Raw genomic sequence first — 26,592 nt, 5'->3', positions numbered from 1 at the left:
GGGTTAAAGCCTCTGCCTTTGGCTCAGGATATGATCCCAGGGTCCTGGGATTGAGCCCCCACATCCAGCTCTCTGCTCAGCGGGGAGCCTGCTTCCCGCCCCCCACCCCAGCTCTCTCTCCCTGCCTCTCTGCCTACTTGTGATCTCGGTCTGTCAAATAAATAATTAAAAAAAAAAGATTTAAAAAATGGGAGTCAGGATTTGAACCCAGGTATCTTCGAATCTAAAGTTAATGCTCTTTTAGCCTCACTGAGCTACCCTCCCTCTCCCCCTCCTAGGAAAATATCACCTGCCCTACCATCACCATAATCTTGTACTACGTGACCCCAGCACCCCGGGTTGAAGTTGGGAGATCAGGCTGCTCTGGGTCTTACACTCAGCAATCTAATACACTATGTCCAGTTCAGCCAGATGGGGATAAATGGCAGTCTCTCTTGGCCCCTCTTTATTCCTAATATCCACGCCTCTCTCTTCCTCCTGCTTGTCATACTCTGCCATCTCCTGAGAAAAGGAAGAAAGAAGAGAAGAAAATATGAAAGAAGGGAAAATAAGAATAGGTTGAAGGAGGAATGTGGGTGGTTTTCTGAAGCTGTTTTTACTAGGTCAAAAATAGAAGTAAATTAAAGCCCTCTGAAAGGATGCGGAATGCTACATCTTCTCGTACTTTACCTCAAGCCTTGGTTGTAACTGCTAAAATACTCAGGAAGTTCAAAGAAACTTTAAGAAATTTTCTTGTTCTACATGTCACTGAAAGAGTGGCTGTTTTAACTGGATCATTTAATTAAATATCTCTTATGTGCCAAGATTAGTGTTAAGGGTAGAGCTAATGTACATAAATGACCTAGCATGGTTCCTGGCATGCAGTAGGCTCTCAATGAGTTATATTAAATATATCTTGAATGTTCATGACAGCCCTTAGTGGTAAGATCTTTTTGATCCCATGTTACAGGTAAAGAAACTGAGGTTCATGAACATAAGTAATGGCTCAATGAAAACATTGAGTCAGGATTGGGAAAGTAGATAATTATATTCACCGGGCTAATGCCTTACCTAAACTATTTTATTTTATTCTTACATATACCCTACCAGTTAGGTACTTTTATTACCCTCCATTTAAAATAAAGAAACAGACACTTACAACGCTTAAGTAATTTTCCTGAGGTCGCATGGCTGGCTGGTAATCTGAAACTGGAACCCGGGTCTAACGCCAATACTCACACACAGTACATCAGAGCCATAGATGCCTGGAGAGAGGTTGGCAAGCTATCATTTGAGAAACTTTGCAGGGATGTATCCATTACCCTGGTGAACTGACCAGAATTCAACACCCTTAGCCTTATAGGCAGAGATTTGATTTGGTGACCTATTGAGAACCAAGAATCTCTTAAGGGTAGATTCATATTAATCAAGCTCGGGAGACTCAATGATAGATCAGAGGGCCAGTCTACTGACAATGAAAAATGTGACTGTATTTGAGTTTCTTGTGACCAGTGCATTCTCTCCCTGTAGGCAGACCTTTACAGGAATTTAAGTTTTAATCTGAAGTTATTCACTAAATGTGGAAGCAAAAGGAAATAATTGGATGAGTTAAGAAGTGTGTCTGTCACATAGTACGGACTCAGTAAATCTTAGGTGTTATTATTATTACTAATACTCATCTGCCTCAGAGGAGAGAGAAACCATGAATCCCCTAAACGAACATGAAAAGTTCATGTATATACATATGTTCATTTTTCTGGGAGAGAGTCTATATCTTTTATTAAATTATCCAAGTGTTAGTGACCTATAAGAAACGTGAAGAACCATCAGTTCTATATGAAATTCTCCACAGAATCCTGAACACCTTGATGGAGCAAGTAAAATTCGAATTGGCGTGATATTCTCCCAGAGCTAAGGTTGTTACAGTATGTGGCAATTTTGGTTAAGTACAACCTCTGTTTGAGTCACTTTTTAAAAAAAGATTTTATTTATTTATTTGACAGAGAAAGAGATCACAAGTAGTCAGAGAGGCAGTCAGAGAGAGGGGAAGCAGGCTCCCCGCTGAGCAGAGAGCCCGATGCGGGGCTCAATCCCAGGACTCTGAGACCATGACCTGAGCCAAAGGTAGAGGCTTAACCCACTGAGCCACCCAGGTGCCCCTGTTTGAGTCAGTTTTGAGCACATTTTATTTCCCATGATATGTTTCCTATTTTTTTTTAGTACTTTTGCACATTCTATAATTTATTTCCCCATTTAGTTCATTCAGAATCTCCCTTTGGAAATAACCTTTTTTTTTTTTTTTTTTTTAGGTAACATTCCTAACTTTCAGGTTCTTCACCTGGAGTCATCAGTAACAAGCAGTAGTACATATTCTTTTTTGTGCATAAGGTATCACATTGGTCACAGCAAACAGTAATTTGCTAAGAAAAAATCATGGCTATGCATCTAAAAGCTCCACATTCCTGCTGTTCTTTAGATGATCAGTAAATGAGGTGGGGGGGATAGGATTACTTGAATTAGAGAGAAAATTCTGTCTCCTTTTACATTTGCCTTTCGGTCAGAACACCCTTCAAAAGCTCCTTGAATTATATACCTTCTTTGGAGATGTGTATCCAGAATGTAGACCAGGGACACCCAAATTGTCCTCCCCTCTATTCATTCAGCAATATTTATACAGTGTCTTTTATATTATACACACTTTTCTAGGAGTTACACAGCTGAATAAGGATTTGGACTATAGTAGGGGAATGAGACCTATAAATTAAAAATCATAATGCGGGGGTGTCTGGCTGGTTCACTTGGTGGAGCATGCGACTTTTGATAGCAGAGTCATGAGTTTAAGCCCCACGTTGGATGTGGAGCCTACTTAATTAAAGAAAAATTACAATGTAGTGTGCTTTCACAGAGGAATATACAGTGGTATGAGAGCACAGACGGGAAGGCTTCACTCTGTTTCAGAGGACCAGGCAGGGTTTCCAAGAAGGGCTGACACTGGATGGGTGAGTAGGAGCTAAATGAACAAACACAGTGGGAAAGGGGCTTTTGTTTACAGGGAATTGTGTGTGCAAAGGCATCAAGGTGTAAGAGGATTTGTTGGAAGAAGGAAAAAGCAGAGTTTGAGAGGGAAGAAGGAAGAATGACTACAACATAGAAAAGTATTTAAGCAGAAGATAGAAAGAAGGGGAAATTGAGGGAGGTTCTTCCTGAGAACACTCATTTCTTTTTTACAAAGAAGCAAGCTTTGTCGGGGTGCCTGGGTAGCTCAGTCTGTTAAGCATCTGCTTTTGGCTCAGGTCATGATTTCAGGGTCTTGGGATAGAGTCCCACATCGGGTCAGGCTCCCTTCTCCGTGGGGAGTCTGCTTCTCCCTCTGCCTGCCCTGCCCCTCTCTTGCAAAAATAAATAAAATCTTAAAAAAAGAAAATGGTGGAAAAAAAAAGAAAGAAAGAAAAAGGTGGGGGACACCTGGGTAGCTCAGTCATTGGGTGCCTGCCTTCAGCTCAGGTCGTGATCCCAGGGTCCTGGGATTGAGTCCCATGTCAGGCTCCCTGCTCAGCAGGAGGCCTGCTGCTCCCTCTTCCACTCCCCCTACTTGTGTTCCCTCTCTTGCTGTCTCTCTCTGTCAAATAAATAAATAAAATCTTAAAAAAAAAAAAAGGCAAGTTTTGTCATCCAAGATAAAGGGACAAGAATGGAAAGGGGGGCTTAAGGAGACTAACCAAGATCATAGAAGAGAATTACAAAGCAGTACTGAGAGACCATCTGTGAGAAGCAGTAACATAGCTGTTGAAACTTCTCTTCACCATGTAGCTTCTTGTCTCCTCTTGATAGAAATTTCTAATTGGTCTACCTTCTGTGGCAGCACCAATCTTTCTACAGTTCAATATTTTCCTTGATATTTTTGTAACTTCCATATCTTATCTTCAAAAATATTTTTGAGCACGCACTATGTAGCTGGTTGCTCCAATGTTAAATACAGTGTTGTCTGCCCTTAAAGAGCGTAGTGACAGGTAATAGAAGAGAGATTGAAGGGAAATATAAAAGGTGCATAATAATAGCACTAAAGGCACAGTATAAAAGTGCATTAAGGAAATGTAAGTAATGTAAGTATAGTATTTGCAAGTTCAGAGTCCTAGCCCTGTTTGATATCATCAGGACCCATCTGTATAGAACCACAGGATTCTTTTAAGACCTTGAATAGGATCACCTGGAAAATTTAGAGCCATTCCATTAAGAGTGACGTTGATCTGAAAGCATTACATAGACAACTCAAATTTAGCTATTTCATCCAACTGAGTTCACATTATTGTTTTACTACCCCTTCAGGTGCCTGCAAAAAGCAAACTAGCCTTCTGACTTCTTTTTTTAAAACTTTTATTTATATTCCACTTAATTAACTTTCTGGGTAATATTAGTTTCTGCTGTACAATTTAGTGATTCAACACGTCCATGCATCGCCCAGTGCTCATCACAGGTGCCCTCCTTAATCCCCATCACCTATTTAAGCCGTTCCCCACCTCTCCCCTCTGGTAACCATCAGTTTGTTCTCTATAGTTAAGAGTCTGTTTCTTGGTTTGCCTCTCGTTTTTCCTGCTATGATCATTTGTTTTATTTCTTAAATTCCACATATGAGTGAAGTCATCCAGTAATTGTTTTTCTCTGACTGACTTATTTCACTCAGCATAATACTCTCTAGCTCCGTCCATGTCATTGCAAATGGTGCTATTATGTATTTCCCAATGGACACAAAAACACTAATTCGAAGGGATTCGTGCACCCCGAGGTTTATAGCAGCATTATCAACAATAGCCAAGTTATGGAAAGAGGGCAAATGTCCATCAACGAATGAATGGATAAAGACGTGGTATATAGCCTTCTAACTTCTTAACTGCTGTCCCTCTCAATGGCCTGGCTACTACTTTCTTGATGGTAGTTCACTCCAAAACCAACTTTCTGTGTCTGTTTCAACATTGGACCTACTGAATTTTAACCAGTCCTATCCAGCCCCAGCCAAGGATCTTCTGGTCCTAACTCCTGAGCCATTTAAACAAGCAGCAGTTTATAAGCAAATTCCTGCTGTATCAGCTGACTCCTTCACCAGAGAACTTCTTATTCACCAAGAAGCTCTCATCCCCACCACCCTGCTACCTACTCAACCTCCTGCCAGTCAGCTACATCCTTATTACACCATGCCTCATGCTTAGAGTAACCAGAATCCTGAGCACGCTCATGAATCAAGCAGAATTTAAACTGACTTGTAACCATATTCTCCCAGAGCTGAAGTTATTAGGCTATGTCACAGTTTATTTTGATAAAGTATAACCTGTTAGTCTATATTTAGTTCCCCTTATTGATGATTTCAAAGCCTAGGTTTTCTTCTGCATCAACTGGGATGAGTATGTGGGAGTCTTTTCCTTTCATTCTTTTGATCTGGTATGTTACACTGATGATTTTCCTATGTTGATCCACTCTTGCATTTTTTAAATAAATCCTCCTTGGTCATGATGTATAATCCTTTTAATATGCTTCCAGATTTGGTTTGTTGGCATTTTGTTGATGATTTAAAGCACCTGGGCTTTTTTTTAAAGGGTTCACAATTAGGGCTATTAAGGACCCTTCACTTCTTGCCAAGTGAGTGTTAGTACCCTAGTGTGTATATATCTCAAGATGAGTGTCATAACTATGCAATCATAATATATTTTTAAAATTCACACATAGTCAAACCTTATCTCTTCTGTATCCTCTTTTAGAAGAATAAACTTTGAGCATCAGTGATAAAGACAAAGACATTTCCAAGATTATTCTCACTGCAAATTCATAATGAGTGCAGCATTGAAGGCTTCCAACATACAGTTAATGAACAAGAAGGAGGTTTTCAGTCTGCTCTCAGTTGTATCATGACCCCATAGGGATAACTGGGCATTTCTTATTCATTAGACTAAAATAGTGTTTGGCATATAGTAGGCCATTAGTAAAGATTTCTGATAAATGTATGAATGAATAAATAAATTTGGTCTTGGTATTTTGTAAAGAAGAAAAATTGCTTACCCCCAAGAATTATCCTAAGACAGTGAATAACATAGTATTTGTGTTTTTTTCCTTTTAAAAAAGCAATCAAATTGTGAACTTTACATCAGGAGCCTGAATGGGATGGCAAGCGGGTATATAACAGCTCCATACCATACCCCACTCCATAGTTAATGAATGAGCCCCTGCTTCCTTAGAACACACACCTACCCCATCTCCTGCTGTGATCCAGAGAAAATTTGCCTTATAATTGCAGATTTTACTGTATATAGTCCCTATGATGAAACCTGAAAAAGTGTTTTATTATTTTAGTTTTCAGGCAGACCCCAAAAAACCCATTGGGGGACACATCCTGGCTCATGCTTCAACAACAAGAATAAGCTTGAGAAAAGGAAGAGGAGAACTGAGAATTGCAAAGATTTATGACAGGTAAATATTTTCTTATTTTTAATCAGATTCTTGGGCATATGGCATTAAGTAGAATTGCCTCTCCTCAGAAGCTTTAATTTTTTTTAAGGATTTTATTTTTTTTATTTGACAGAGAGAGAGAGATCACAAGTAGGCTGCGAGGCAGGGAGAGAGAGAGAGGGAGAAGCAGACTGCCTGCTGAGCAGAGACCCCAGTGCAGGTCTCAATCCCAGACCCGATCCCAGACCTGATCCCAGACCCTGAGATCATGACCTATGCTAAAGGCAGAGGCTTAACCCACTGAGCCACCCATGCGCCCCATGAGAGGCTTTAATTATACCACTGGCAGATCCTACATGTTTGAATTTCCTTCTCAAAAAGTATTTACTCTGGGTCACCTGGGTGGCTCAGTTGGTTAAGCAACTGCCTTAGGCTTAGGTCATGATCCTGGAGTCATGGGATTGAGTCCCGTATAGGGCTCCCAGGGAGTCTGCTTCTCCCTTTGATCCTCTCCCCTCTCCTGTGCTCCCTCTCTCTTTCTCTCTCTCAGATAAATAAATAAAACCTTTAAAAAATAAAAAAGTATTCACTCCATTGGGAAGTCCCTACTACGGACTAGGTTATAGGGATTAAGGGATTCTGTTGATGAATAGACTTGGTGACCTTCCAAAGCTTACAGTGAAGCTAGATAGCCAAAGAATGATTCCAACTGAGGTTTGGTCAGTGCAGGGAAAGTAGAGTATGACAGAGAAATATTCTTCTCCTTTCCTCTGCCAGATTTGTTTTTTGGGAGTTTTGTTTTGTTTTGTTTTGTTTTATAGGTTTCAGTTTAAACATCACTTCCACAGAGAACTTGTCCCTAACCCTCCGGTCTAAGCTACACTATATTGTAATTTATATTTTCATGATATTTTACTTATTTAATTAAGAATTATAAACAAGGGGTCGCCTGGGTGGCTCAGTGGATTAAAGCCTCTGCCTTCGGCTCAGGTCATGATCCCAGGGTCCTGGAATCAAGCCCTACATCGATCGGGCTCTCTGCTCAGCAGGGAGTCTGCTTCCTCCCGCTCTCTCTGCCTGCCTCTCTGCCTACTTGTGATCCCTGTCTATCAAAAGAATAAATAAAATCTTAAAAAAAAAAAAGAATTATAAACATGGGGCCCTTGGGTGGCTCAGTGGGTTAAGCAGCTGCTTTCAGCCTGGGTCATGATCCTAGGGTCCTGGGATCCAGCCCCACATTGGGCTCCAGCCCTACATTGGGCTCCCTGCTCAGCAGAGACCCTGTTTCTCCCTTTCCCTCTGTCCACTGCTCTGCCTACTTGTGTGCTCTCTCAATCTCTCTGTCCAATAAATAAGTAAAAATTTTTTTTAAAGAATTATAAACAACAAATTTTTACAAGAGATGTACTATACACCAGCTGTTCTGGGTTCTGGGAATAGAACAATGACTAAAAGAAAAAGACAAGGCCCTCATGGAGCTTATATTCCGCTGGCAATGATTTATATACTGCATGCCATCCATGCTAGACCCCAAATACCCAGAGGACAGGGACCCGATTCTCTTGCTCACTGCTATATTCCCAGTACCTGACACATGATAGATGTACAATATTTGTGATTGACTGATTAGCCAACCCTGATCAACAAGGCAAAGATTTGTGATAACTATACTACAGAGGAAAAATCAACCAAAAATAAATTATATGAGCTCTTAATCTGGTATTTGCTATGAATTGCAGTACTTATTATGGGCTGTCACTGAATAAATATTAAATAATCAGTTCTCCTATCTGACTGTTATTTAGACCATTTTGCTTTTTGTGACCTATCCCTGTAGGCTATAATATACAAATGCTGTATTTTGTGGATTTCAGAAATCTCTAGAAATTTGCTATGAATATGCTTTGTTGAATTCAATAGGTAGTAAGATTGTTCCATCTTTTTACTACAATTTCTTGGTCTGTATCTTAGATTGCTGTGCTTAGAACTTTCCCTGGAGTGCCTGTGTGGCTCAGTTGGTTAAGCGTCTGACTCTTGGTTTCTGCTCAGGTCATGATTTCTGGGTGGGGAGATGGAGCTCGGGCTCAGCTTGGGGTCAGGCTCCCTGCTCAGCAGAGACTCTGCTTTCCCTTTCCCTCTCCCTCTGCCCCTCCCCTCAACTCATGCACACACTCTCTCTGTCTCTCTGAAATAAATAAATAAAATACTTTCCTAAACAGTTTTCATTCTGAATTGCATCAGCTGATTCCATGTAAATCTCCCTCACAGCAGGGACTGAGTCTGATTCACAAATGTCCCCAGCACTAACATGGTACTTGGCACATAGTAGGAACTCAGTAACTATTTGTCGAATTAACAAATGAACACCATCTACATGTGCAGTCATTCGCATATTTTATCAAATCCTCCATATTTGCAGGACCAAGTAACTCCTACAGTTCTTACAGTCTTGAGAGAATACGAGCATTCTGCAGACTCAATAAAGGATGATTAAAGGGATCATAGAGGTTAGAAATTCAAATTTCCAAAAATTTGAATTAAAACAGCAAAAAGTGTCAAAACTTAGTTTGCTGTGCAGCATGTCCTCCCTTCTTTCTGGTTCCTTAAGATTTCCCGCAAAGAATTCTTGACTTTAGAGAAAACTTTTTAGTTGAGAAGTTGATGGTGCTACTTAATGATAGCTAATACATGTTGAGTGGCTGCTGCATACTAGGCCTTCCAGCAAGTACTTTATTTATATACATATATATGTATATATTTATAAAATATATAATTATATAGAATATATTTTATAATTTTATATAAATATAAAATTTATAATTTTCTATCATTTATATAAATCATATCTGTAATTATATGTAACATAATTATATATATATATCATTGTTTATGACAACAACTCTAAGAGGTAGAGGTCATTATCCCTGTTTTCCACATGAGCAAACCAAGGGCTCAAGCAGCTAGGTAGCCACTGTCCCTTTACAGTCTATTTTAAACACAGAAGCCAGAGTGATCCCTTATAAAATTGAGTCAGATGATATCTGTCCTCTGCTTAAAACTCTCCAGTGGCTCCCCATCTTAACTCAGAATAAAAGCTCAAGTCTCTGTAATGGTTTACTTAGCACTACGTGCATGTCCCTATCCTTGTCCCTGCTCTCCCTCTCTCACAGCACTGCGACCTCAGTGGCCATATGATGTTCTATAAATGTGCCAGGCGCAGTTCTACCTTAGGGGCTTTGTACTTGCCTAGAATCATCTTTCCCCACGCGGCCCTCATTCTGGTTATCATTCTCCACCCCTCCAATCTTTGATCAAATAGTACCTTCTCCACTACACCTGTTTAGATCTCCCTATTTAAAATCGCAACTCCTCCCAGTTTCCACACTTCTACTGTCCCTCACCCAGCTCTGTTTTTATCTTTCCCCATAACACTTAACATCTTCAAACATATTACATAATATATATTATGTTCATTATTTATTATCTGATTCTTCTTCTCCCCAGATATAAGTTCCACAAGGACAGGGTTCTTTGTCTGTTTTTTTCACTTCTAGATTTCAAGTACCTACAAAACAGATTTAGCAGGTGCCTAATAAATACTTTCTTAGTGAGCGCATGAATGGCCTTGCCCAAATCACACAATCAATAAAAGATGGAACCAAGATTAGAATCTGTACTGTCTGAATCTAGGGCCAACACTTTTAATCATTACACTATTTCTTAGTTTGTTAAAGATGCTCTGTTTTGGACAGTCATAGCATCTGTTACAGCTAGTCCCATGCCTTCAACTACTAACTTACACAGATGTAAGGGAAAGACAGTTCTCATTCAAAGAAAACACAGAATTCTCGAGGAATAGAACAGAAAAGGGCTATCAGAAGAATTCCCAGATATATAGGAATGACTACGAAAACAGACTAAGCTCTTTCCCTAAAGTGTCACTATAGTTTATAGCTTCCATAAGTAAATATAGCTGGACCCCAGTATGCATTTTTCTCTCTTTAAAAGTTTTTTTGGGGTGCCTGGGTGGCTCAGTGGGTTAAAGCCTCTGCCTTCAGCTTAGGTCATGATCCCGGTGTCCTGGGATCGAGCCCCACATCAGGCTCTCTGCTCAGCAGGGAGCCTGCTTCCTCCTCTCTCTCTGCCTGCCTTGCTGCCTACTTGTGATCTTTGTCAAATAAATAATAAATAAAATATTTTTTAAAAACTTAAAAAAAAGATTTATTTATTTATTTGACAGAGAGGGAGAGCACAAGCAGGGGGAGCAGGAGACAGAGGCAGAGGGAGAAGCAGGGTCTCTGCTGAGCAGGGAGTCTATGCAGCGCTTAATCCCAGGACCCTAGGATCATGACGTGGGCCGAAAGCAGTTGCTTTACTGAATGAGCCACCCAGGTGCCCTGCTCTCTTTAAAACTTTTGAGTGAAGAAAAAAAAAAAAACATTTATTTTATTCCATTTAGCATATTTGAGATTGATGGACATTAAAAACAACTCAGGGCGTCTGGCTAGCTCAGTGGGTTAAGTGGCTGCCTTTGGCTTGGGTCATGATCCCAGGGTCTTGGGATTGAGCCCCGAGTCGGGCTCCTTGCTCAGCAGAGCCCCTGCTTCTCCCTCTCTCTCTGGGATCTCATCCTCCTCGGGCCTTCTTACCCAGCTCTAGTTTTAGTTTAGCAAGCCCGGCCTTATTTATAGCCCATTTGCTATCCTCAGGGGACGCCCCCCTACTATGTCCTAGGGGAAGTAACCTAACCCATAGTGTGCTCAGAATACAGTACCTAATCTCCACCCCTCTAACAAAACAAAACAAAACAAACAAAACCAAAAAACAAAAATCAGCTTTGAGAGGCAGTAGAGTCTGGTGGTTAAGAACATGAGCTTTGGGGACCCTTGGGTGGTCAGTTGGTTAAGTGTTTGCTGTTTGCCTTTGGCTCAGGTCAGGGTCCCAGGGTTCTGGGATCAAGTCCCACATCAGGCTCCTTGCTCAGCAGGAAGCCTGCTTCTCTGTCTGTCTGTCCCTCCCCCTGCTTATGCTCTCTCTTTCTCTGACAAAAATAAATAAATAAATAAAATAAAAATAAATAAATAAATAAATAAAATCTTAAAAAAAGAAGAAGAAGAAGAAGAACATTGAGCTTTGGAGTCAAATAATTTAGTCTCCAATCTGGCACTTTCCTTTACCAGCAATTGTGACTTTGGGTAAATTACTTCTCTCTGAACCATGATTTTTCTCATCTATAAAATGGGGATAATAATGCATACCCAAGAGTTCTCATAAAGTTAAAATACAATCATAAAGAAGACCAACATGTAGTAAATTAGTAAATACTTAATAAATGAAAGCTATTAATGTTACTAAACAGTCACCAAAACCTGAATATAATAATAACATAAAGTAGCAGTAGGTTCTTTCTCTCAGGATCAGTGATTTTCAAATTTTTATTTCTTGTTTAGTCTACTTGAGTTTTAGATATTTGTTTCCAACTGCTTATAGAACTCCTCTACAGGACTATCACACAGGTACTTCAAACACAATATACCTAAACCTAACTTCTTGTTCTTTTTTTCTTTTGTTTTGTTTTGTTTTGTTTTTTTTAGATTTTATTTATTTCTTTGAAAGAGAGAGAGAGAGCACAAGCATGGGGGTTGCAGGGGGAGAGGGAAAAGCAAACTCCCCACTGAGCAGGGAGGCTGATGTGGGCTCTATCCTAGGACCCCAAAATCCCAGGACCCTGAGATCATGACCTGAGCCAGAGGCAGATGCTCAACCAACTGAGCCACCCAAATGCCCCATTCTTCTTTCTTACCTATTAAACAAGTATCTAGTTCTCTGTTTTTGTTCATACTATTCCCTCTGCCTTGAATACCCCCATTTCTGCCTCAAAAAGCCTCTATGAGGCTTTATATTATCTATGAGTCCTTTCCTAATCAACCTTACTGGTATAATCAACCTTTCTTTAGAGTTCTGTAAGATATATATTGACTTTATGAAATTTATCTTACTTTGCATATTTGTCATACGTCATACATAGTTCACCTGTTAGACTTCTTGAGAGCAGGGACTCTGTCCCATTTTTGTGAAATCTGTAGGATCTAGTACCTTCTAATGTATGATTTTCTGAAGTTGAAAAATGACTTTCTTGCAAATAAATACAAAATAAAAGTGTGTCAAAAACTTGATTCAACTCAAGTAATGAAGAATCTTATTCAAAGGATAGTTTGACAGAAATTTGTGTAGTCAATCAGAGGAATGCAGAAATAAATCTGCAGATAGATGAAAAACTGGTTAATATCTTACAAGGCAATCAATTGTAACCTTTGAAGTTGTTTTCTTTACTGGAGGGAAATCAGTTGCTTCTCTACACAGTGAAATTCATTTCCAGTGCTATAGACTAGAATCATCTGCATCACCCACAGACAGGAATCGCCCACATTGCTGTCAGTTTTCCACAAATTAACCTCTATTCCTACGGTGTTGTAGAAAAAAGTAAAAGGTAAAATCTAATAGATCATAGAATCACATACAAATATAAAATGTCAAAGATTTTATTTAATTCATTAATTAATGCAGGAACTAATAAGATTTTTATAACCAGATCAAAGAAAAAATCAAATTAATAGGGACGCCTGGGTGGCTCAGTTGGTTAAGCAGCTGCCTTCGGCTCAGGTCATGATCCCAGCGTCCTGGGATCGAGTCCCACATCGGGCTCCTTGCTCTGCAGGGAGCCTGCTTCTCCCTCTGCCTCTGCCTGCCATTCTGTCTGCCTGTGCTTGCTCTCTCTCCCTCTCTCTCTCTCATAAATAAATAAAATCTTAAAAAAAAAAATCAAATTAATACACATATGGAGCCAAATAAGGAATGCTAAGTGAATTAGACCATTAGATTTTTAATCTAATTAGACCAATTAGAAATTGACCAAAAACCGATCAAAATCCATAGGACAAGAATCAATTGCATTCCTCCTCGTACAATTCACATTTCTAGGGACAAGAATAATTTTGTATTATTCATGGTTGCCTACAACTTGCAGAGTTGTCAAGTAGCTCAAAGACAACAAAAGGCAGAGTCCTTACAAAATAGCAGAACCTGGAAGGATGTGCTGGGCAACCTATTTTCCACTGAAAGTACGTGGCAACCTTTTAGTTCACTTCAAAGTCTTGCACAATTTTGCCCTGCATTAGTCTAGTCGCAGAAATGTGCACCCCCCCCTTTTGACCCAGGCCCTGCCACACTGTGCCTCAGAGTATACCGGAAGAAAACCCAGTTATTCCTTCTGCCTATTTCCAGATTTGGGGTCATTTCTCTTGACATTCGGAACCTTAAAAATGGAAGCTGTTCAATAAGTGTTTGTGAGGCTTGGTAATACTTGTAGGTAAATTCTGTAGTCCACATTTAGCTGTAGCAACTCTGAAATGTCTCTGGAGACTCAGACTGATAGGGGTGTGATGCCTGTGACATGAATATGGTATTTATAGAAATAGAGCTTTTTATAAACTTCTGTTCCCTTGTATTCTGTTAGCCCTGAGATGCCTGAAAATGAAGCCACCTTCACAATAACTGCTGGAGGAATTGGGGATGCCAAGGAGTAGGTGGCACATTGATGCAAATTGCTTCTTAGTGCTTATTAGGAGCTGAAGAAATAGAAAAGCCGTCTGAAATTTCAGAACTTGAAGTAAGAGTTTGTTTTTTTCACATGCTATTAGAGGAAAGTCAACAAAAGAAATTTAAATCTTATAGTTATCCTAAAAGTCCCTGATGTATAATCCCTATACATTGTATATCAATTCAGGAATATATATATGTACACATATATATATTCCTACATGTGTATATATGAATAAAGCTATGGAAAACTAGTTGGGAAGGGGTACCCGATCCCATCACTTTAGCTGTCCAAAGTAAGCCACTAAACAGATAGAAAATCTACAAGCTCAGACATGCCCCATTCTCCCACCATTTTCCCTTGAACACTTACAGAGGTGGACACACTTCCAAAGGAGGGAACCAGTTAAGGAAGGAATGTTTACAGAACACACAAAAAAGCTTTTTTTTAATTTACAACATCAAACTGTACATTCACCTCTATAACAATGGAAAAGAAGTATTAAACTAAGTTTTAATCCATTTGACTTTTTGACGAGTTAAAATTACTTTGAAAAAGCATATTTCTGATACAGACATATTTTATGGGGGATAAAAGAGGAAGCTAACTAGGAACTTTACAGTTTGGGGTAATCAGTATAGCATGAGTTTTATATTTTAAGCTCAGCATAGAGAATTCAAAATATTTTTTTAAAAAATACTAAGGTTAATTTACATGTAAAATTTCTGAACACTAAATTTAGAAATGTGTAAAAGAATATTTTTTTTCTGTTAAAAATAAAATCTGGTTTTCAGAATGAATGTATGATAAAAGTATTTGAAAATTAAAATATGAATAGTATTTATAATGACAATCTTTATAGAGTTCAAAAAGATTTCATCTCTTATGTTGCGTCACCTTGTATGAAACAGCAAGTATTGAAAGTACCATTTGTTACAAAAAGGATTTGATTATCTGTTCTCATTCACTCAGCAATGCTTGGAGCTAAAAAATACACAAGGAAAGTATGGTTCCTGCCCTCAAAGAATATGTACACTGGTTAAGAGAAAATACAATATTTATGAAAGAATGAAAGAGAGCAAATGATTATATAATTAATTTATCTGTAGTGTGGTCTTGGATTATAGGATTCCAAAAATGGGAGAGGAAAGGGTAAGCTGTGAGACAGCTTGTGCAAAGGCAGAGAAGCTGGGATTTGGAAACAGAGACCAGCCTGACAAGCAGAAATTGTTCAGTATGGGGTCCTGGGAAATTAGAGCTTTTTTTTTTTCTTTTTACTTTTTTTATACCACAGAAGCCACTTTCTGAGTAAGCAGAGATATCTAGGAACAGATTTTCTATATTCAGCAAAGTCACTTAAATGACTTTTTTTGGTATACAAATATAAATGTATACTTTTGCCCTGGGGAAGGGAAGATTTTGTTACTTGATAAAAACTGAACAACAGCTAAAGATTCCCTGGTATGCGGAGCACTGGAGGGGAATGGACTAAAGTATGTAGGAGCCCAGAGCCTTTTGGTAGGAAAGGAAATAGAAGTCCCAAGATTTGAGATTCAGAAAAATTTTCTGGATTAAACTGAGTAACCCCCTCACCAGTGAGAATTTACCAAAAGGTAGGAAGTATGTTTGGAAATCAGGGCCTAATCCAAGGGCACGCAGCCCCGCGGTGAGGCTAGTTATAATACAGCATGTAGCTAAAGCTGGAAACCTGTCTGGGTCCAGCTGCTCTGTGTGTCCTGCTTTGGAGAACAGTAGCTGAGAACTGAGGACAGTGAACTAAGAAGCTGTAACCTTGAGGCCCAACTTTAGGAAAGCACAGCAGATTGTGCAGTGCCCATGGAACTCTGCTGGGCCAGGGTTCAATTTGCCGGGGCTTTCCAGTCTGTACAGTTCACCAGACTGCAGACACAGCTCTCACTCCTTATTCTAAGGGGGACAGAAGAGCTCAAAAAAGAGCTTGTATTGGTCAGGACTCTTTTGGTTGCAAGCCATCAAAACTCAAAGTAGCAAATGAAGATAGGAATTCATTGGTTCATGAAACTGAAAAGTCCAGAAGTAGTGCTGACTTTAGCCATAGATGGAGCCAAGATATCAAACAGCATCATCAGGACTTGCTCTCCCTACCTCTTTTTCCTGTTCTGATCATTTCCATGCCGCTGTTGTTCTCAGACAGGCTTTCCCCACATAGTAGCCAAGATGTTGCTTGCGGCTCTAGGCTTACATCCCACTAAGTTAGAAAACCTACTAGAAAAAGCATGCGTTTTTCCTCCATAGAGCCTTCATTCCATGGCAAAAAACAAACAATGACTATCAAGTAAGAACAGAGGTTATTTATTCAGAGTTTGCTACAGCAAGAGAGTCAGTGACCTCTATTTACTTTTCGTAGAGACTCAAAGGCAAGCAGAGGAATGGGAAAGCTTTATGGTAGAAAAAAGGAAAGGGTATAGGTGTGCTCTGATTGGAAGTTGTTGGCATTGGGAAGCTGGAGGATTAATCTGATGGAAACACAGAAAATGGATAAAGGACATAACACTGGCATCAGGGAGACAATTTAGGAAACAGTTATAAAAATTAAATTCTGAGATGGTATAGCCTGGGACTGGAGTAACAGTGAAACAGACATTTCAAAAATGTGGTTCAGTAGGTTAAGTATGGGTGTGAGATTGAATAAAAACAGAAGAAGAGTCACAAGTGACTGTTGACAAAGTTCTCTAACCTATGAGAGGAGATTATATTTCTATCATGATCAGGAATGAGGAAGTGGCAAGTAGAGGTTAGGACTTTTACCTACTTTTACCACAAACCTACTTTTAAGGTTTGTGTATTAGTTTGCTAGGACTGCCATAACCAAATACCATTAACTGAATGGCTTAAACAACAGAATTTTTATTGTCTCACAGTTCTGGAGGCTCTAAGTCCGAGGTCAAGGTTGGTTCCTTCTGAGGTCCATGAGGGAGAATCTGTTCCCTGTCTCTTCCCTAGCTTCTGCTGGTTCTCTGGTGACCTTCAGCATTCCTTGGCTTGTGGAAGAATCACCCTGTTTCTGCCTTCATCTTCACATGACATTCTTACTATGTATATGTCTCTGTGTTCAAATTTCCCCCTTTTATCAGGATACCAGTCATGTTGGATTAGATGCTCACCCTACTCAAGTATGACCTCAATTTAACTAATTATATCTATAATGACCCTTTTCCGAAATAAGGCCACATGCTGAGGTATTAGGGGTTAGGACCTCAATGTATGAATTTTAGTGGGGACAGGGACCCAAGTAGTTAGTAAGAATTAGGTGCAGTCAGGGGTCAAACACTGTTGGCCATAACCTCCTCAGGAACTTCCCAGGGGTTATCTGAAATCAGCCCCCATGGGTGGAGGGCAGGGAGGGACTGAAGAAAGAGGCAGGCCATGCTCTTCGTGGGTGGCCATTTTAGTAAGCAAAGGGAACTTACACACGACGCTTGTCTTGGGCAACAGCAAGACAAGTTCAGATCCCTGCGCCTGCCCACCAAATCTTAAAAGTTCACGGAGAGGCCTTGACTGGCTTCAGTCACGTATACTGTGCAGGTGTTCTCAACACCATACCACTATCTCAAGTCTATCCTTAGAAAAATGGGAACGATAAATGAAACTCATACTCCAAGGAATGGGGTAGGGGCAAGGAACTCTGATCTCCTGAGTCTAGCTTACAGGTCAACAGGCATTCATGACTTCTTGATGACTTCTAACAAACGCCAGGATGCACAAGACACAATCTGTACTCGATACTGGCTACAGAAACATGTAAGTCAAGATCTAGGGAAACCTAGTATCCACTTAGAAAATGAAGAGGTTGAAATAGAATATCTCCACCATTCCTTTGTAACTTTCCTGTTCAATCATTCCTTAAAGAGCAAAGAAAAAAATAAGGCTAGAAAGCCAGATCAGAATAGGGTGGCCAAGCCAAAAACAGGGAATACAGTAGACTAGACAATTGAGAAGGGATGTCTTTCGTGGCAAAAAGAGGGATGGGGACCTTGGACACCAAGCTGTGCCCAGTCAAGTCTTCTTCACCCGACTCTGGCTTGAACGTAGTGAATGTTTCTAATTTTTTGATTGTACAGTTTCCATGTCTCTATTATAATAAGATCCTGGTTTTCTTTTAAAGAGTTGTGTCTCCCCAATTCATGTAGTCTGTCCTGAGACATTGGATACTGAGTGACAGTTGCCGAGGATTAAAACATGGGTTAGAAGCCACTCATTCGTGCAGTGACAGCGGGGTGGCAGGGCCAGCAGCAGTGCGGTGACCTGGCAGTCTGTTCCTGCTGCTAGACTGCAGGTTTCTGACTCCCAAACTGCAGTGTTGTTCAAACTCCTGTTCATTCCCCAGCTGGTTTTCCAGCCTCCTGCCAACCCAATGACTCCTAATGTCCTTCTGACAAATTACCCTTTGTTTCAGTTAGCTGGAGTTGGACTATACTACTTGCAATCTAGAATTCCAACCAAGGTGCAGAGAAAGTGATTTCCAAATGCTGCTTCAGGGAAATGGAGAAAAAGGAAGCCAGGAAGGGCTTGCTTAACACCCATATAAGAGATTCCTCATTATTCATACTCTTCATATACTTTCCTATGCCAATCTTTTCTTGTTTTGTTTTGTTAAGCATGTTGCAAAGCTTGAACTCAACAACCCTGAGATCAAGACCTGAGCTGAGATCAAGAGCCACTTAACCCACTGAGCCACCCAGGCACACCAGCCTTTAATATTTTAAAAGGAAAGTTGGGATTTTACTTAGTTGAATATAAAAGAAAAACCGAAAGTAACAGTGTCTTAAACAAAATCAAGGTTTCTATTTCTCTCGTTAACAAGCAATCTGAAGCCAGGCAGTCCGGAGATGCTCTGGTGCCTCCATTTTGTCCTTGGGACCCCTACTTTGTCATCAGGCTTCTGTCTTTCTGCTTGACCATCCTCGCTCTTGGCTTCCATCCTCAAGGTCACTTTACGGCCTAAGATAGTGCTTGGAACTCTTGTCAGAGAAACCAAGCTGGCGGAAGAACGATGAAAGGCAGAAGGGCAGAAAAAAAGTTCCTTCCAGCTGAGTCAGCCCCTGTGAAGCAGTCCTCCCACACACTTGTGCTTGTATCTCATTGGCCTGAGCTCAGTCACACAGCCCTATCTACACACAAAGAAGTTGGGAATTAGTCTTTTGTTCTAGACAGCAATATGCCCAGCTAGAACTGAGAGTTCTTTAATTAAGGGGGAAAGCAACTGGCAGTCTCTACCACAAAATCTTTTACTTCCTCAGCAGAGACAAACTCATTGAAGGTCTGTTACACACAATGCAGGGCATTTCAGGGGTTTTCTATTTGTACCAGTGGAGCTGGTTGAGGAGCACATCAGTTAGAATGCCTTCAGCTGCCGAGCACCAGACTGGTTCAGTGGGGGGAGGATGAGACCCTAGATCTCAGAGCCATGACTTCGAGCCCCACATCTGCTGTAGAGAATACTTAAAGAAAAAAAAAAATGCCTTCAGCAGCAGGTAACAGAAACCCAACTCAAAGGACTTAAGCTATGAGGAAATATGCCTTCTCATATAATGAAGAGTCCGGAAGCTGACCTTCATTAATTAACTAGTCAGTTCATTAATATAATTAATATAGTGATTAAGTTAATAACAACTATATAATGTCGCTATTATATAGCAACAACAAGGAACAGAAAGAACGTCTTTCTTTCTCATGAAAGAACGTCTTTCTTTCTCATCTCATGAAATAGCTCCATCTCAAGAAATAGCTCCATCTCATTTCTTCACTTTCCCATCCTCAGTGCTGGTTGGTTCTCCAAAAGCTCCCCTCATGGTCAAAAGATGGTTACAGCACTTGTGCTTTACATCCTAATATGGCAACATCCAGATAAAGGGACGAGGAAACAAGCCGCTCACACAGCTACCTTCAGCTCATGGGTTGGCTGGAGGGTCTAAGATGACTTCACCCATGTGTCTGGGATGTTGGCAGGGATGGATGAAAGGGTGAGACTTCTCTCTGTCATCATTCCGTAGTCTAGCCTGAGCTTCTACATGGTACCTGGGTTCCAGGATGGCAAGAGCTTATCAAGCTTCTACTTGTCTCGTACTTGCTAAGGTCCCATTGGCCAAAGCAAGTCATCAGCCAAGCCCAGATCCTTGTGGGAGGGGACTATGCAGGAGCTCGAATGTCAGGAGTTATGGTTCCTTGGAAGTCATCAGTGTAACAGTATTCTACAGGATACAATGTTGGGCTCTTATAGGCTGGGAGCATTCATCTTCAAGAGCTTACAATATGGTCAGAAACATGAGACACAAGATATTAGAAAGTTAAATGGCAACACGGGATTTAAATAACATTTTTAAGACTATGTAAACCTAAAAGCAGGCACAGACAAAGGGGTTTTGACCTGGGAAATCTAGTTGAAATTTTCTCAAGAGGTGTCATCTGGTGGCAAATGCTCCATGCCTCAGAGTCAGGCCTTCAGCCTTCATCTTCAGTGTATTTAGTTCTCCAGTACTGATTAATTTCTAGAGAAATAGTTCCGTCTCGGGGCGCCTGGGTGGCTCAGTGGGTTAAAGCCTCTCCCTTCGGCTCAGGTCAATGATCCCGAGATCCTGGGATCGAGCCCTGCATCGGGCTCTCTGCTCCGCAGGGAGCCTGCTTCCTCCTCTCTCTCTCTCTCTCTCTCTCTGCCTGCCTCTCTGCCTGCTTGTGATCTCTGTCAAATAAATAAATAAAATCTTTAAAAAAAAAAAAAAAAGAAATAGCTCCATCTCATGAAGCATACAAGCTACCAAGTAGAGTATACCAAAATGCCACTGGTATTGAAGAACGTACTATAATAGCAAGCTGATCAGATGTCAAGATTCACCCGAACTACCCATTGCCTCAGTGAGCAAGTTCAAATGAAGCTAAAGTTGCTTGTTGAATATGGAATCAGAAGAAGGTTGCTTGATGTCCACAACGGCCAAAATATGGAAAGAGCCCAGATGTCCATCGACAGACGAATGGATAAAGAAGATGTGGTATATATATACAATGGAATATTACTCGGCCATCAAAAAGAATGCAATCTTTCCATTTGCAGTGATGTGGATGGAACTAGAGGATATTATGCTAAGCGAAATAAGGCAGTCAGAGAAAAACAAATATATGATTTCACTCATATGTGGAATTTAAGGAATTTTAACAAAACAGATGAACATGGGGCAAGGGGGTGGGGGGAATAAGATGAAAACAGGGCCTCCTGGGTGGCTCTGTCGGTAAACTGTCTGCCTTTGGCTCAGGTCATGATCCCGAGGTCCTGGGATCGAGCCCTGAATCAGGATCCCTACTCAGTGGGGAGTCTGCTTCTCGCTTTCCCTCTGCTGCTCTCCCTGCTTTTTCTCTCTCTCTCTCTCTCTGTAAAATAAATAAATAAAATATTTTTTAGAAAGTAAGATGAAAAGAGAGAGGGAGACAAACCATAAGAGACTCTTAACTATGGGGAACAAACTGAGGGTTGTAGGAGGGGAAGTGGGTGGGGGGATGCTGTAACTGGGGGATGGGCATTAAGGAGGGCACCTGATATAATGAGCACTGGGTGTTACATGCAACTGATGAATCACTAAATTCTACCCCTGATGCTAATAATAAAATATATGTTAATTAAATTGAATTGAAATTTAAAAATCTTTTTAAAAAGAAGCTCTATCCCAGAACAATAAAAAAAAAAATAAGATTGCTTGGATATAAACCTTGAATTATTAATGGGCTCAGAGGACTCCCCACATAAAACCTCATTCATTCATCCATATGTATATTTTAAATGTATTATGGAGTATTTAAGACAAAAAGGTATAAAAAATAATGCAGTTGATTCTTGTGAAATGAAACATTACCAATACAATTGAAGACCCCTGAATGTCCTCTAGGATTGAGTCTCTTTCCTCCCCCAAAGAATTAACCATTTTTCTGAATTTGTTGTCAAACACTCGCATACATTTCTTTGTTCTTAGATTACATATCTGTGCATCCCTAAGTTACAAAGCATACTGCCTTGTACTCCGCCAATACGGAGACACCAGTTAGTTGCCAAGTACAACGGTATATAGGAATGATTAGTCAAGACAGTCCCTGAGGCACGGACTTGCAAGGGAAATCACCCAAATGATTCCAAATGTGGCTAAGAGCCACAAAGCAAAAATACAGGTAGCTATGAGACCACTCACGCAGGGAACTGCCTCGTCCGGGGAGTGCTTGAGCAAGTTTGGGGCAGGTACAGCGACCTGCCAGGCAGCCTGGACATTCACATCGTCTTGACAAGGCACCCTCTACCTTGAGTAGCTCTTGGACGGCCGCTTTGCCAACCTTCCCTCCACCCCTTTTCCTCAAGGAGTTCCGCTCCTTGGCAGAGAGCAAAGGGCCTGTCCTGAACACTACAATCCCTATTGGATTTACAAGTACTTGCCAAGGGAGTCAACTCCCGCATTTCCCAATTTAAGAACTGGTCTTTGCAGCAATTTCAACAGGTAGAGGAGGGAAAACCATGTGAAATTACTTACAGGGACTTATTTACACTGGGCAGGAGCCCTTTTTTGCGGGGAGAACCCTGTAAGTTCCAAACACAGATGCCTAGAATTTTATATGTATGCAAAAGCAAAGGTCTTCTCTTTTGACTCTACCCAGGACCAATGAAAACCACCCCCAGATCAGGTAGGGTATGTGCGCGTGCGTGTGTGTGTGTAGGCTTGGTGTCCTTGTTTCACAAAGTCCTTCCTAGGAGATCACCCTGATGCTGGTTGGTTTTCCTCCAAGTGTGTGCAAACTATATTTTGCCTCTGTGATCAAAATTATGTAAACACCAGAACTTTCCTTCTCATTATATAATACCTTAGACACACCAGTTGGTGTTTAACTGACCCATCGATGTTTTCACTGTCTTGGTCCTTATGTTCTGATTTTTGGTGCCAGCCTGTTTTTCTTCACATTATTAAGTCTATGTGTTTCCAAAGTACAATTGTAATTCTTAAGTGCAATTCTAAAGGTACAATTAAAGTACATAATTATATACTTTCTGGTCAATTCTCCTCCTTTCCATTCTGTTCCTCGGCAGGTCGCTGCCAGCTCTCCTCTCAGATACCCCACTCGGCTCCATACCTGATCAACATCCCCATATTTGTCTGGAGAACACAGAGGAATCTATTTAAAAACATGACGTGGTCCCTCGACTTCCTGTTCAGCTGCTCTAGCATATAACTACTCCCTCCCCTCCAGCTTGTGAAGGCTGACGTTTCCTCTCTAGGGTTGTCAAAAGTAAACCAAGGTTGCCAATCCCCTGTTTTGGGTCTGGATTTCCCAGCCAAGACAAGGCCCTGCTGTAGTTCCAGAGATCATCAGAGCCTCTGAAACACCCACAGTGCCAGCCACACAGCTCTGGCAGGTCTGATCTTTTAACCTTTGAGTCACACCCAGGGGAGCTCAGAGACTGGGGCCCAGCATGTGACATGCCAGATGGTCCTTGGCCGCAGTGACCCAGAGGTTTGCTCTGGTCCGTTTTATGCTTCTCCAGAACCAAAAAGCTACCACGGAAATGGCCTCAGTCGGTCAGTCTGTGGTCAGCCTAAGCCCGTGATAGTTGTTTTTCCATCACTAGCATGCGAGGAGGGGCCCATAATGTCAGCCGTACCCATACCCGGATTCAACGGCTGCAAAGCCTGGGATTGGCCGCATGCTTGGCAGCCGTGGTCATGGGTGGGGGACGGGGACTGTAGGAGTGAAGAGTAACAGAGAATTTGGGGAGCTGGGAATCTAAAGAAAATTACATCGCTGTGCCTTATAATCTACGGGAACATCACGGAATTTTCTCCGGACTGAGAACCAGTTACCTCCCACGTGGCTGCTTCGGCGCAGACAGTCTCTGCTCTCAACCAGTATCCATCTTGAACAGGAACTCAGCCCTCCATGGTATCTTAATGGCCCCTCCGTTGAACACCCTCTACTGAGCACTAGACAACATTACTGCTTTTCTGAACGTAAAACATTGCGTTCTTGCCTCCTCCTCCACGTCCCCTGTGCAAAACATTTTTACTTCCTCTGGCTTCTCAGGTTTTGCACTCCCATACACATCATTGAACACTGTCTTTAAATTCATTCGTATTCGACAAACCAAAGAGCCTTCAGCTACTAGGATCCCTTGACTTAGAAGGCTGCTAGGGAATTAATACAATTTTTTCTGTCACCAAGAAAATTTTTCTTGTCCCACCCTCGTTAGAAAGGTACTATTTGCGGAGGCAAAGGGCAGGGTGGATGCAATTCTGGGCTTTTCCAGAAGATAAGTGCCAAGCATTTGTGTATGCGAGTGTAGTATTCGTCACACCTTGATAACTACAATCCCCTTTCTCATCTAGAGTTTTTAAGACGCAGTAACACTGTTCATCTCTGTGCTTGTGAGTCATTCTCTTTAATCCTTGACTATGTCACCCCTAGTGAGCTGACTGTAGAGTCTCGACTCTCTTCCTCCTCGGCTTGCTCGCATGCTGTGCTAAAGGGAGGAACCGAACAGCTGCCCCTGTTATCTACCAAGAGAACAGAAAAAATATCGTTTCCAGGTGGTGACTAATGCATCTAAATGCCAGAGGACAGACATAAGATCCTGTCTCAGGGACACCTGGGTGGCTCAGTGCATTAAGCCTCTGCCTTCAGCTCAGGTCATTGATCGCAGGGTCCTGGGCGAGCCCCGAATCGGGCTCTCCCTGCTGAGCAAAGAGCCTGCTTCCCCCTCTCTCTGCCTCCTTCTGTTCTGCCTACTTGTGATCTCTCTCGCACTGTCAAATAAGTAAATAAGATCTTTAAAAAAAAAAAAAAGAAGAAGAAGAAGAAGAAGAAAATCACCTCTCTAAGTTTCCAAGCAGAGAGGGGACAGAAGTAGACTTTGAGCATTTTTATTTGCATGTATGGACCGGGATTAACAAAAATCACAAAAGTTTGAGTGCTGTGAAGTGTGTAAACCTGGCGATTCACAGACTTGTACCCCTGGGGCTAATAATACATTATATGTTAATTTTTAAAAAAGTAAAAATAATAAAAAATAAAAATAAAATCACAAAAGTTGGCATAAATAAATATTTTAAATGTGGGTGAAGATAGAGAATAGGGATTTGCTGAAGCAGGGAGGTGGTGAGAGGTTGGGCCCAGAATTTGGAAAACCTTCAATGTCAGACTATGGAGTTAAGATTGGATCTTCTGGTCCTGGGGAGCGATAGAAAATCTTAAGCAAGAGACTTATACAGAAGAGCGAAGTAAAAACAGTGACGGTGGGATTCCGTTCTTCTAGGTCTCTCTAAAACAGCAGCCACTAACACACGCATTCATCTGGAGTCAAGGATTCACACCTCTCAGCCTGATTTCTGCCTGGCGGTAATTAACAGCACAGTGAGGCGCCCACTTTAGATGGAGCATGGCGACATGGTCCGGGTTCATCTCTTTAAGATTAGCGGTCTTCAAAGAGTTCCCCTAAGGAAATTCTGAAAATGGATTTTATGTTGATGCGACTTTTTCATTGTAGGTTTACATTGTCGGTTGTTTTTTCGTTTTTTTGTTTGTTTGTTTGTTTGTTTAGCTAGGTTTCAAACTCAGTATGGAGCCCAGTGAGGAGCTTAAACTCACCACCTTGAGAACTAGACCCCAGCTGAGATCGAGAGTTGGATACTTAACCAGCTGAGCCACCCAGGTGCCCCAAAAGTGCTTTAAAAGCTAAAATTTATAATATGGTGAAGTACTGCCATTTTAACATGAAACTATCACCTCCACATCACTCTTTTGAATGTATCCCAGTGGAATTTAAATACCTTAGCAGTTTGATACCCAACATCATCCTTTAAAAATACACTAGGAAGAGGGCCCCTGGCTGGCTGAGTCCATAGAACATGGGACTCTTGATCTTGGTGTTGTAAGTTCAAGTCCCATACTGGGTATAGAGATTACTTAAAAATTAAAAAGTCTTTTAGTTTCTTTTTTTTTTTAAGATTTTATTTATTTATTTGGCAGAGAGAGACAGTGAGAGAGGGAATAAAAGCAGGCTCCCAGCTGAGCAGGGAACTCAATGCGGGGCTCCATCCCAGGACCTTGGGATCATGACCTGAGCCGAAGGTAGATGCTTAATGACTGAGCCACCCAGGTGCCCCAAAATAAAAAAATCTTAAAAAAATAATAAAAATACATGAATGGGTTCTTCTTTAAGAGTTGCACATTTTATGTGGTTCTATTTTCTCTTTGAACTCCTATTTTCTTTCCAGAATCTTATCCTACATTTTTATATCAAATGTGTTATTCCTCATTTATTTCTGTCACACAGAATTGTGGCACAAATACTAAAATATTTTTTCTCATTTCATTTTTTTTAAAGATTTTATTTGAGAGAGAGAGAGGGAGAGTGAAAGAGCAAGTACAAGCGGGATGGGAGAGCAGAGGGAGAAGCAAACTCACTACTAAGCAGGAAAACCAAGGCTTGATTCCAGGACCCTGGGATCATGATCTGAGCTGAAGGCAGATGCTTAATTGACTGAGCCACCCAGGTGCCCCTTTTTTCTCATTTCTTA

The 26,592-nt window shown here is 41.0% G+C and overlaps 1 protein-coding gene across 4 annotated transcripts in view; it reads left to right on the top strand.

Annotated features, from left to right (window-relative positions):
• The window catches only part of DMC1 (DNA meiotic recombinase 1), a 46,708-nt gene extending 31,997 nt beyond the window's left edge, over positions 1 to 14,711 (top strand). For all 4 annotated transcript variants that reach the window (XM_032836679.1, XM_032836678.1, XM_032836680.1 and 1 more), the window contains 2 exons: positions 6,319 to 6,435; positions 13,931 to 14,711. In XM_032836679.1, the coding sequence (XP_032692570.1) occupies positions 6,319 to 6,435; positions 13,931 to 14,000 (187 nt within the window). In that variant the 3' untranslated portion in view covers positions 14,001 to 14,711. The remainder of the gene's footprint in view (positions 1 to 6,318; positions 6,436 to 13,930) is intronic.
• Positions 14,712 to 26,592: the final 11,881 nt, after the last annotated feature.

The sequence above is a fragment of the Lontra canadensis genome, unplaced genomic scaffold (assembly GCF_010015895.1).
Source record: "Lontra canadensis isolate GAN:19392208 unplaced genomic scaffold, GSC_riverotter_1.0 scaffold93, whole genome shotgun sequence".
NCBI lineage: Eukaryota > Metazoa > Chordata > Mammalia > Carnivora > Mustelidae > Lontra > Lontra canadensis.
The sequence above is the reverse complement of the archived record's forward strand: the minus strand, read 5'-3'. Positions and strand labels throughout refer to the sequence as shown.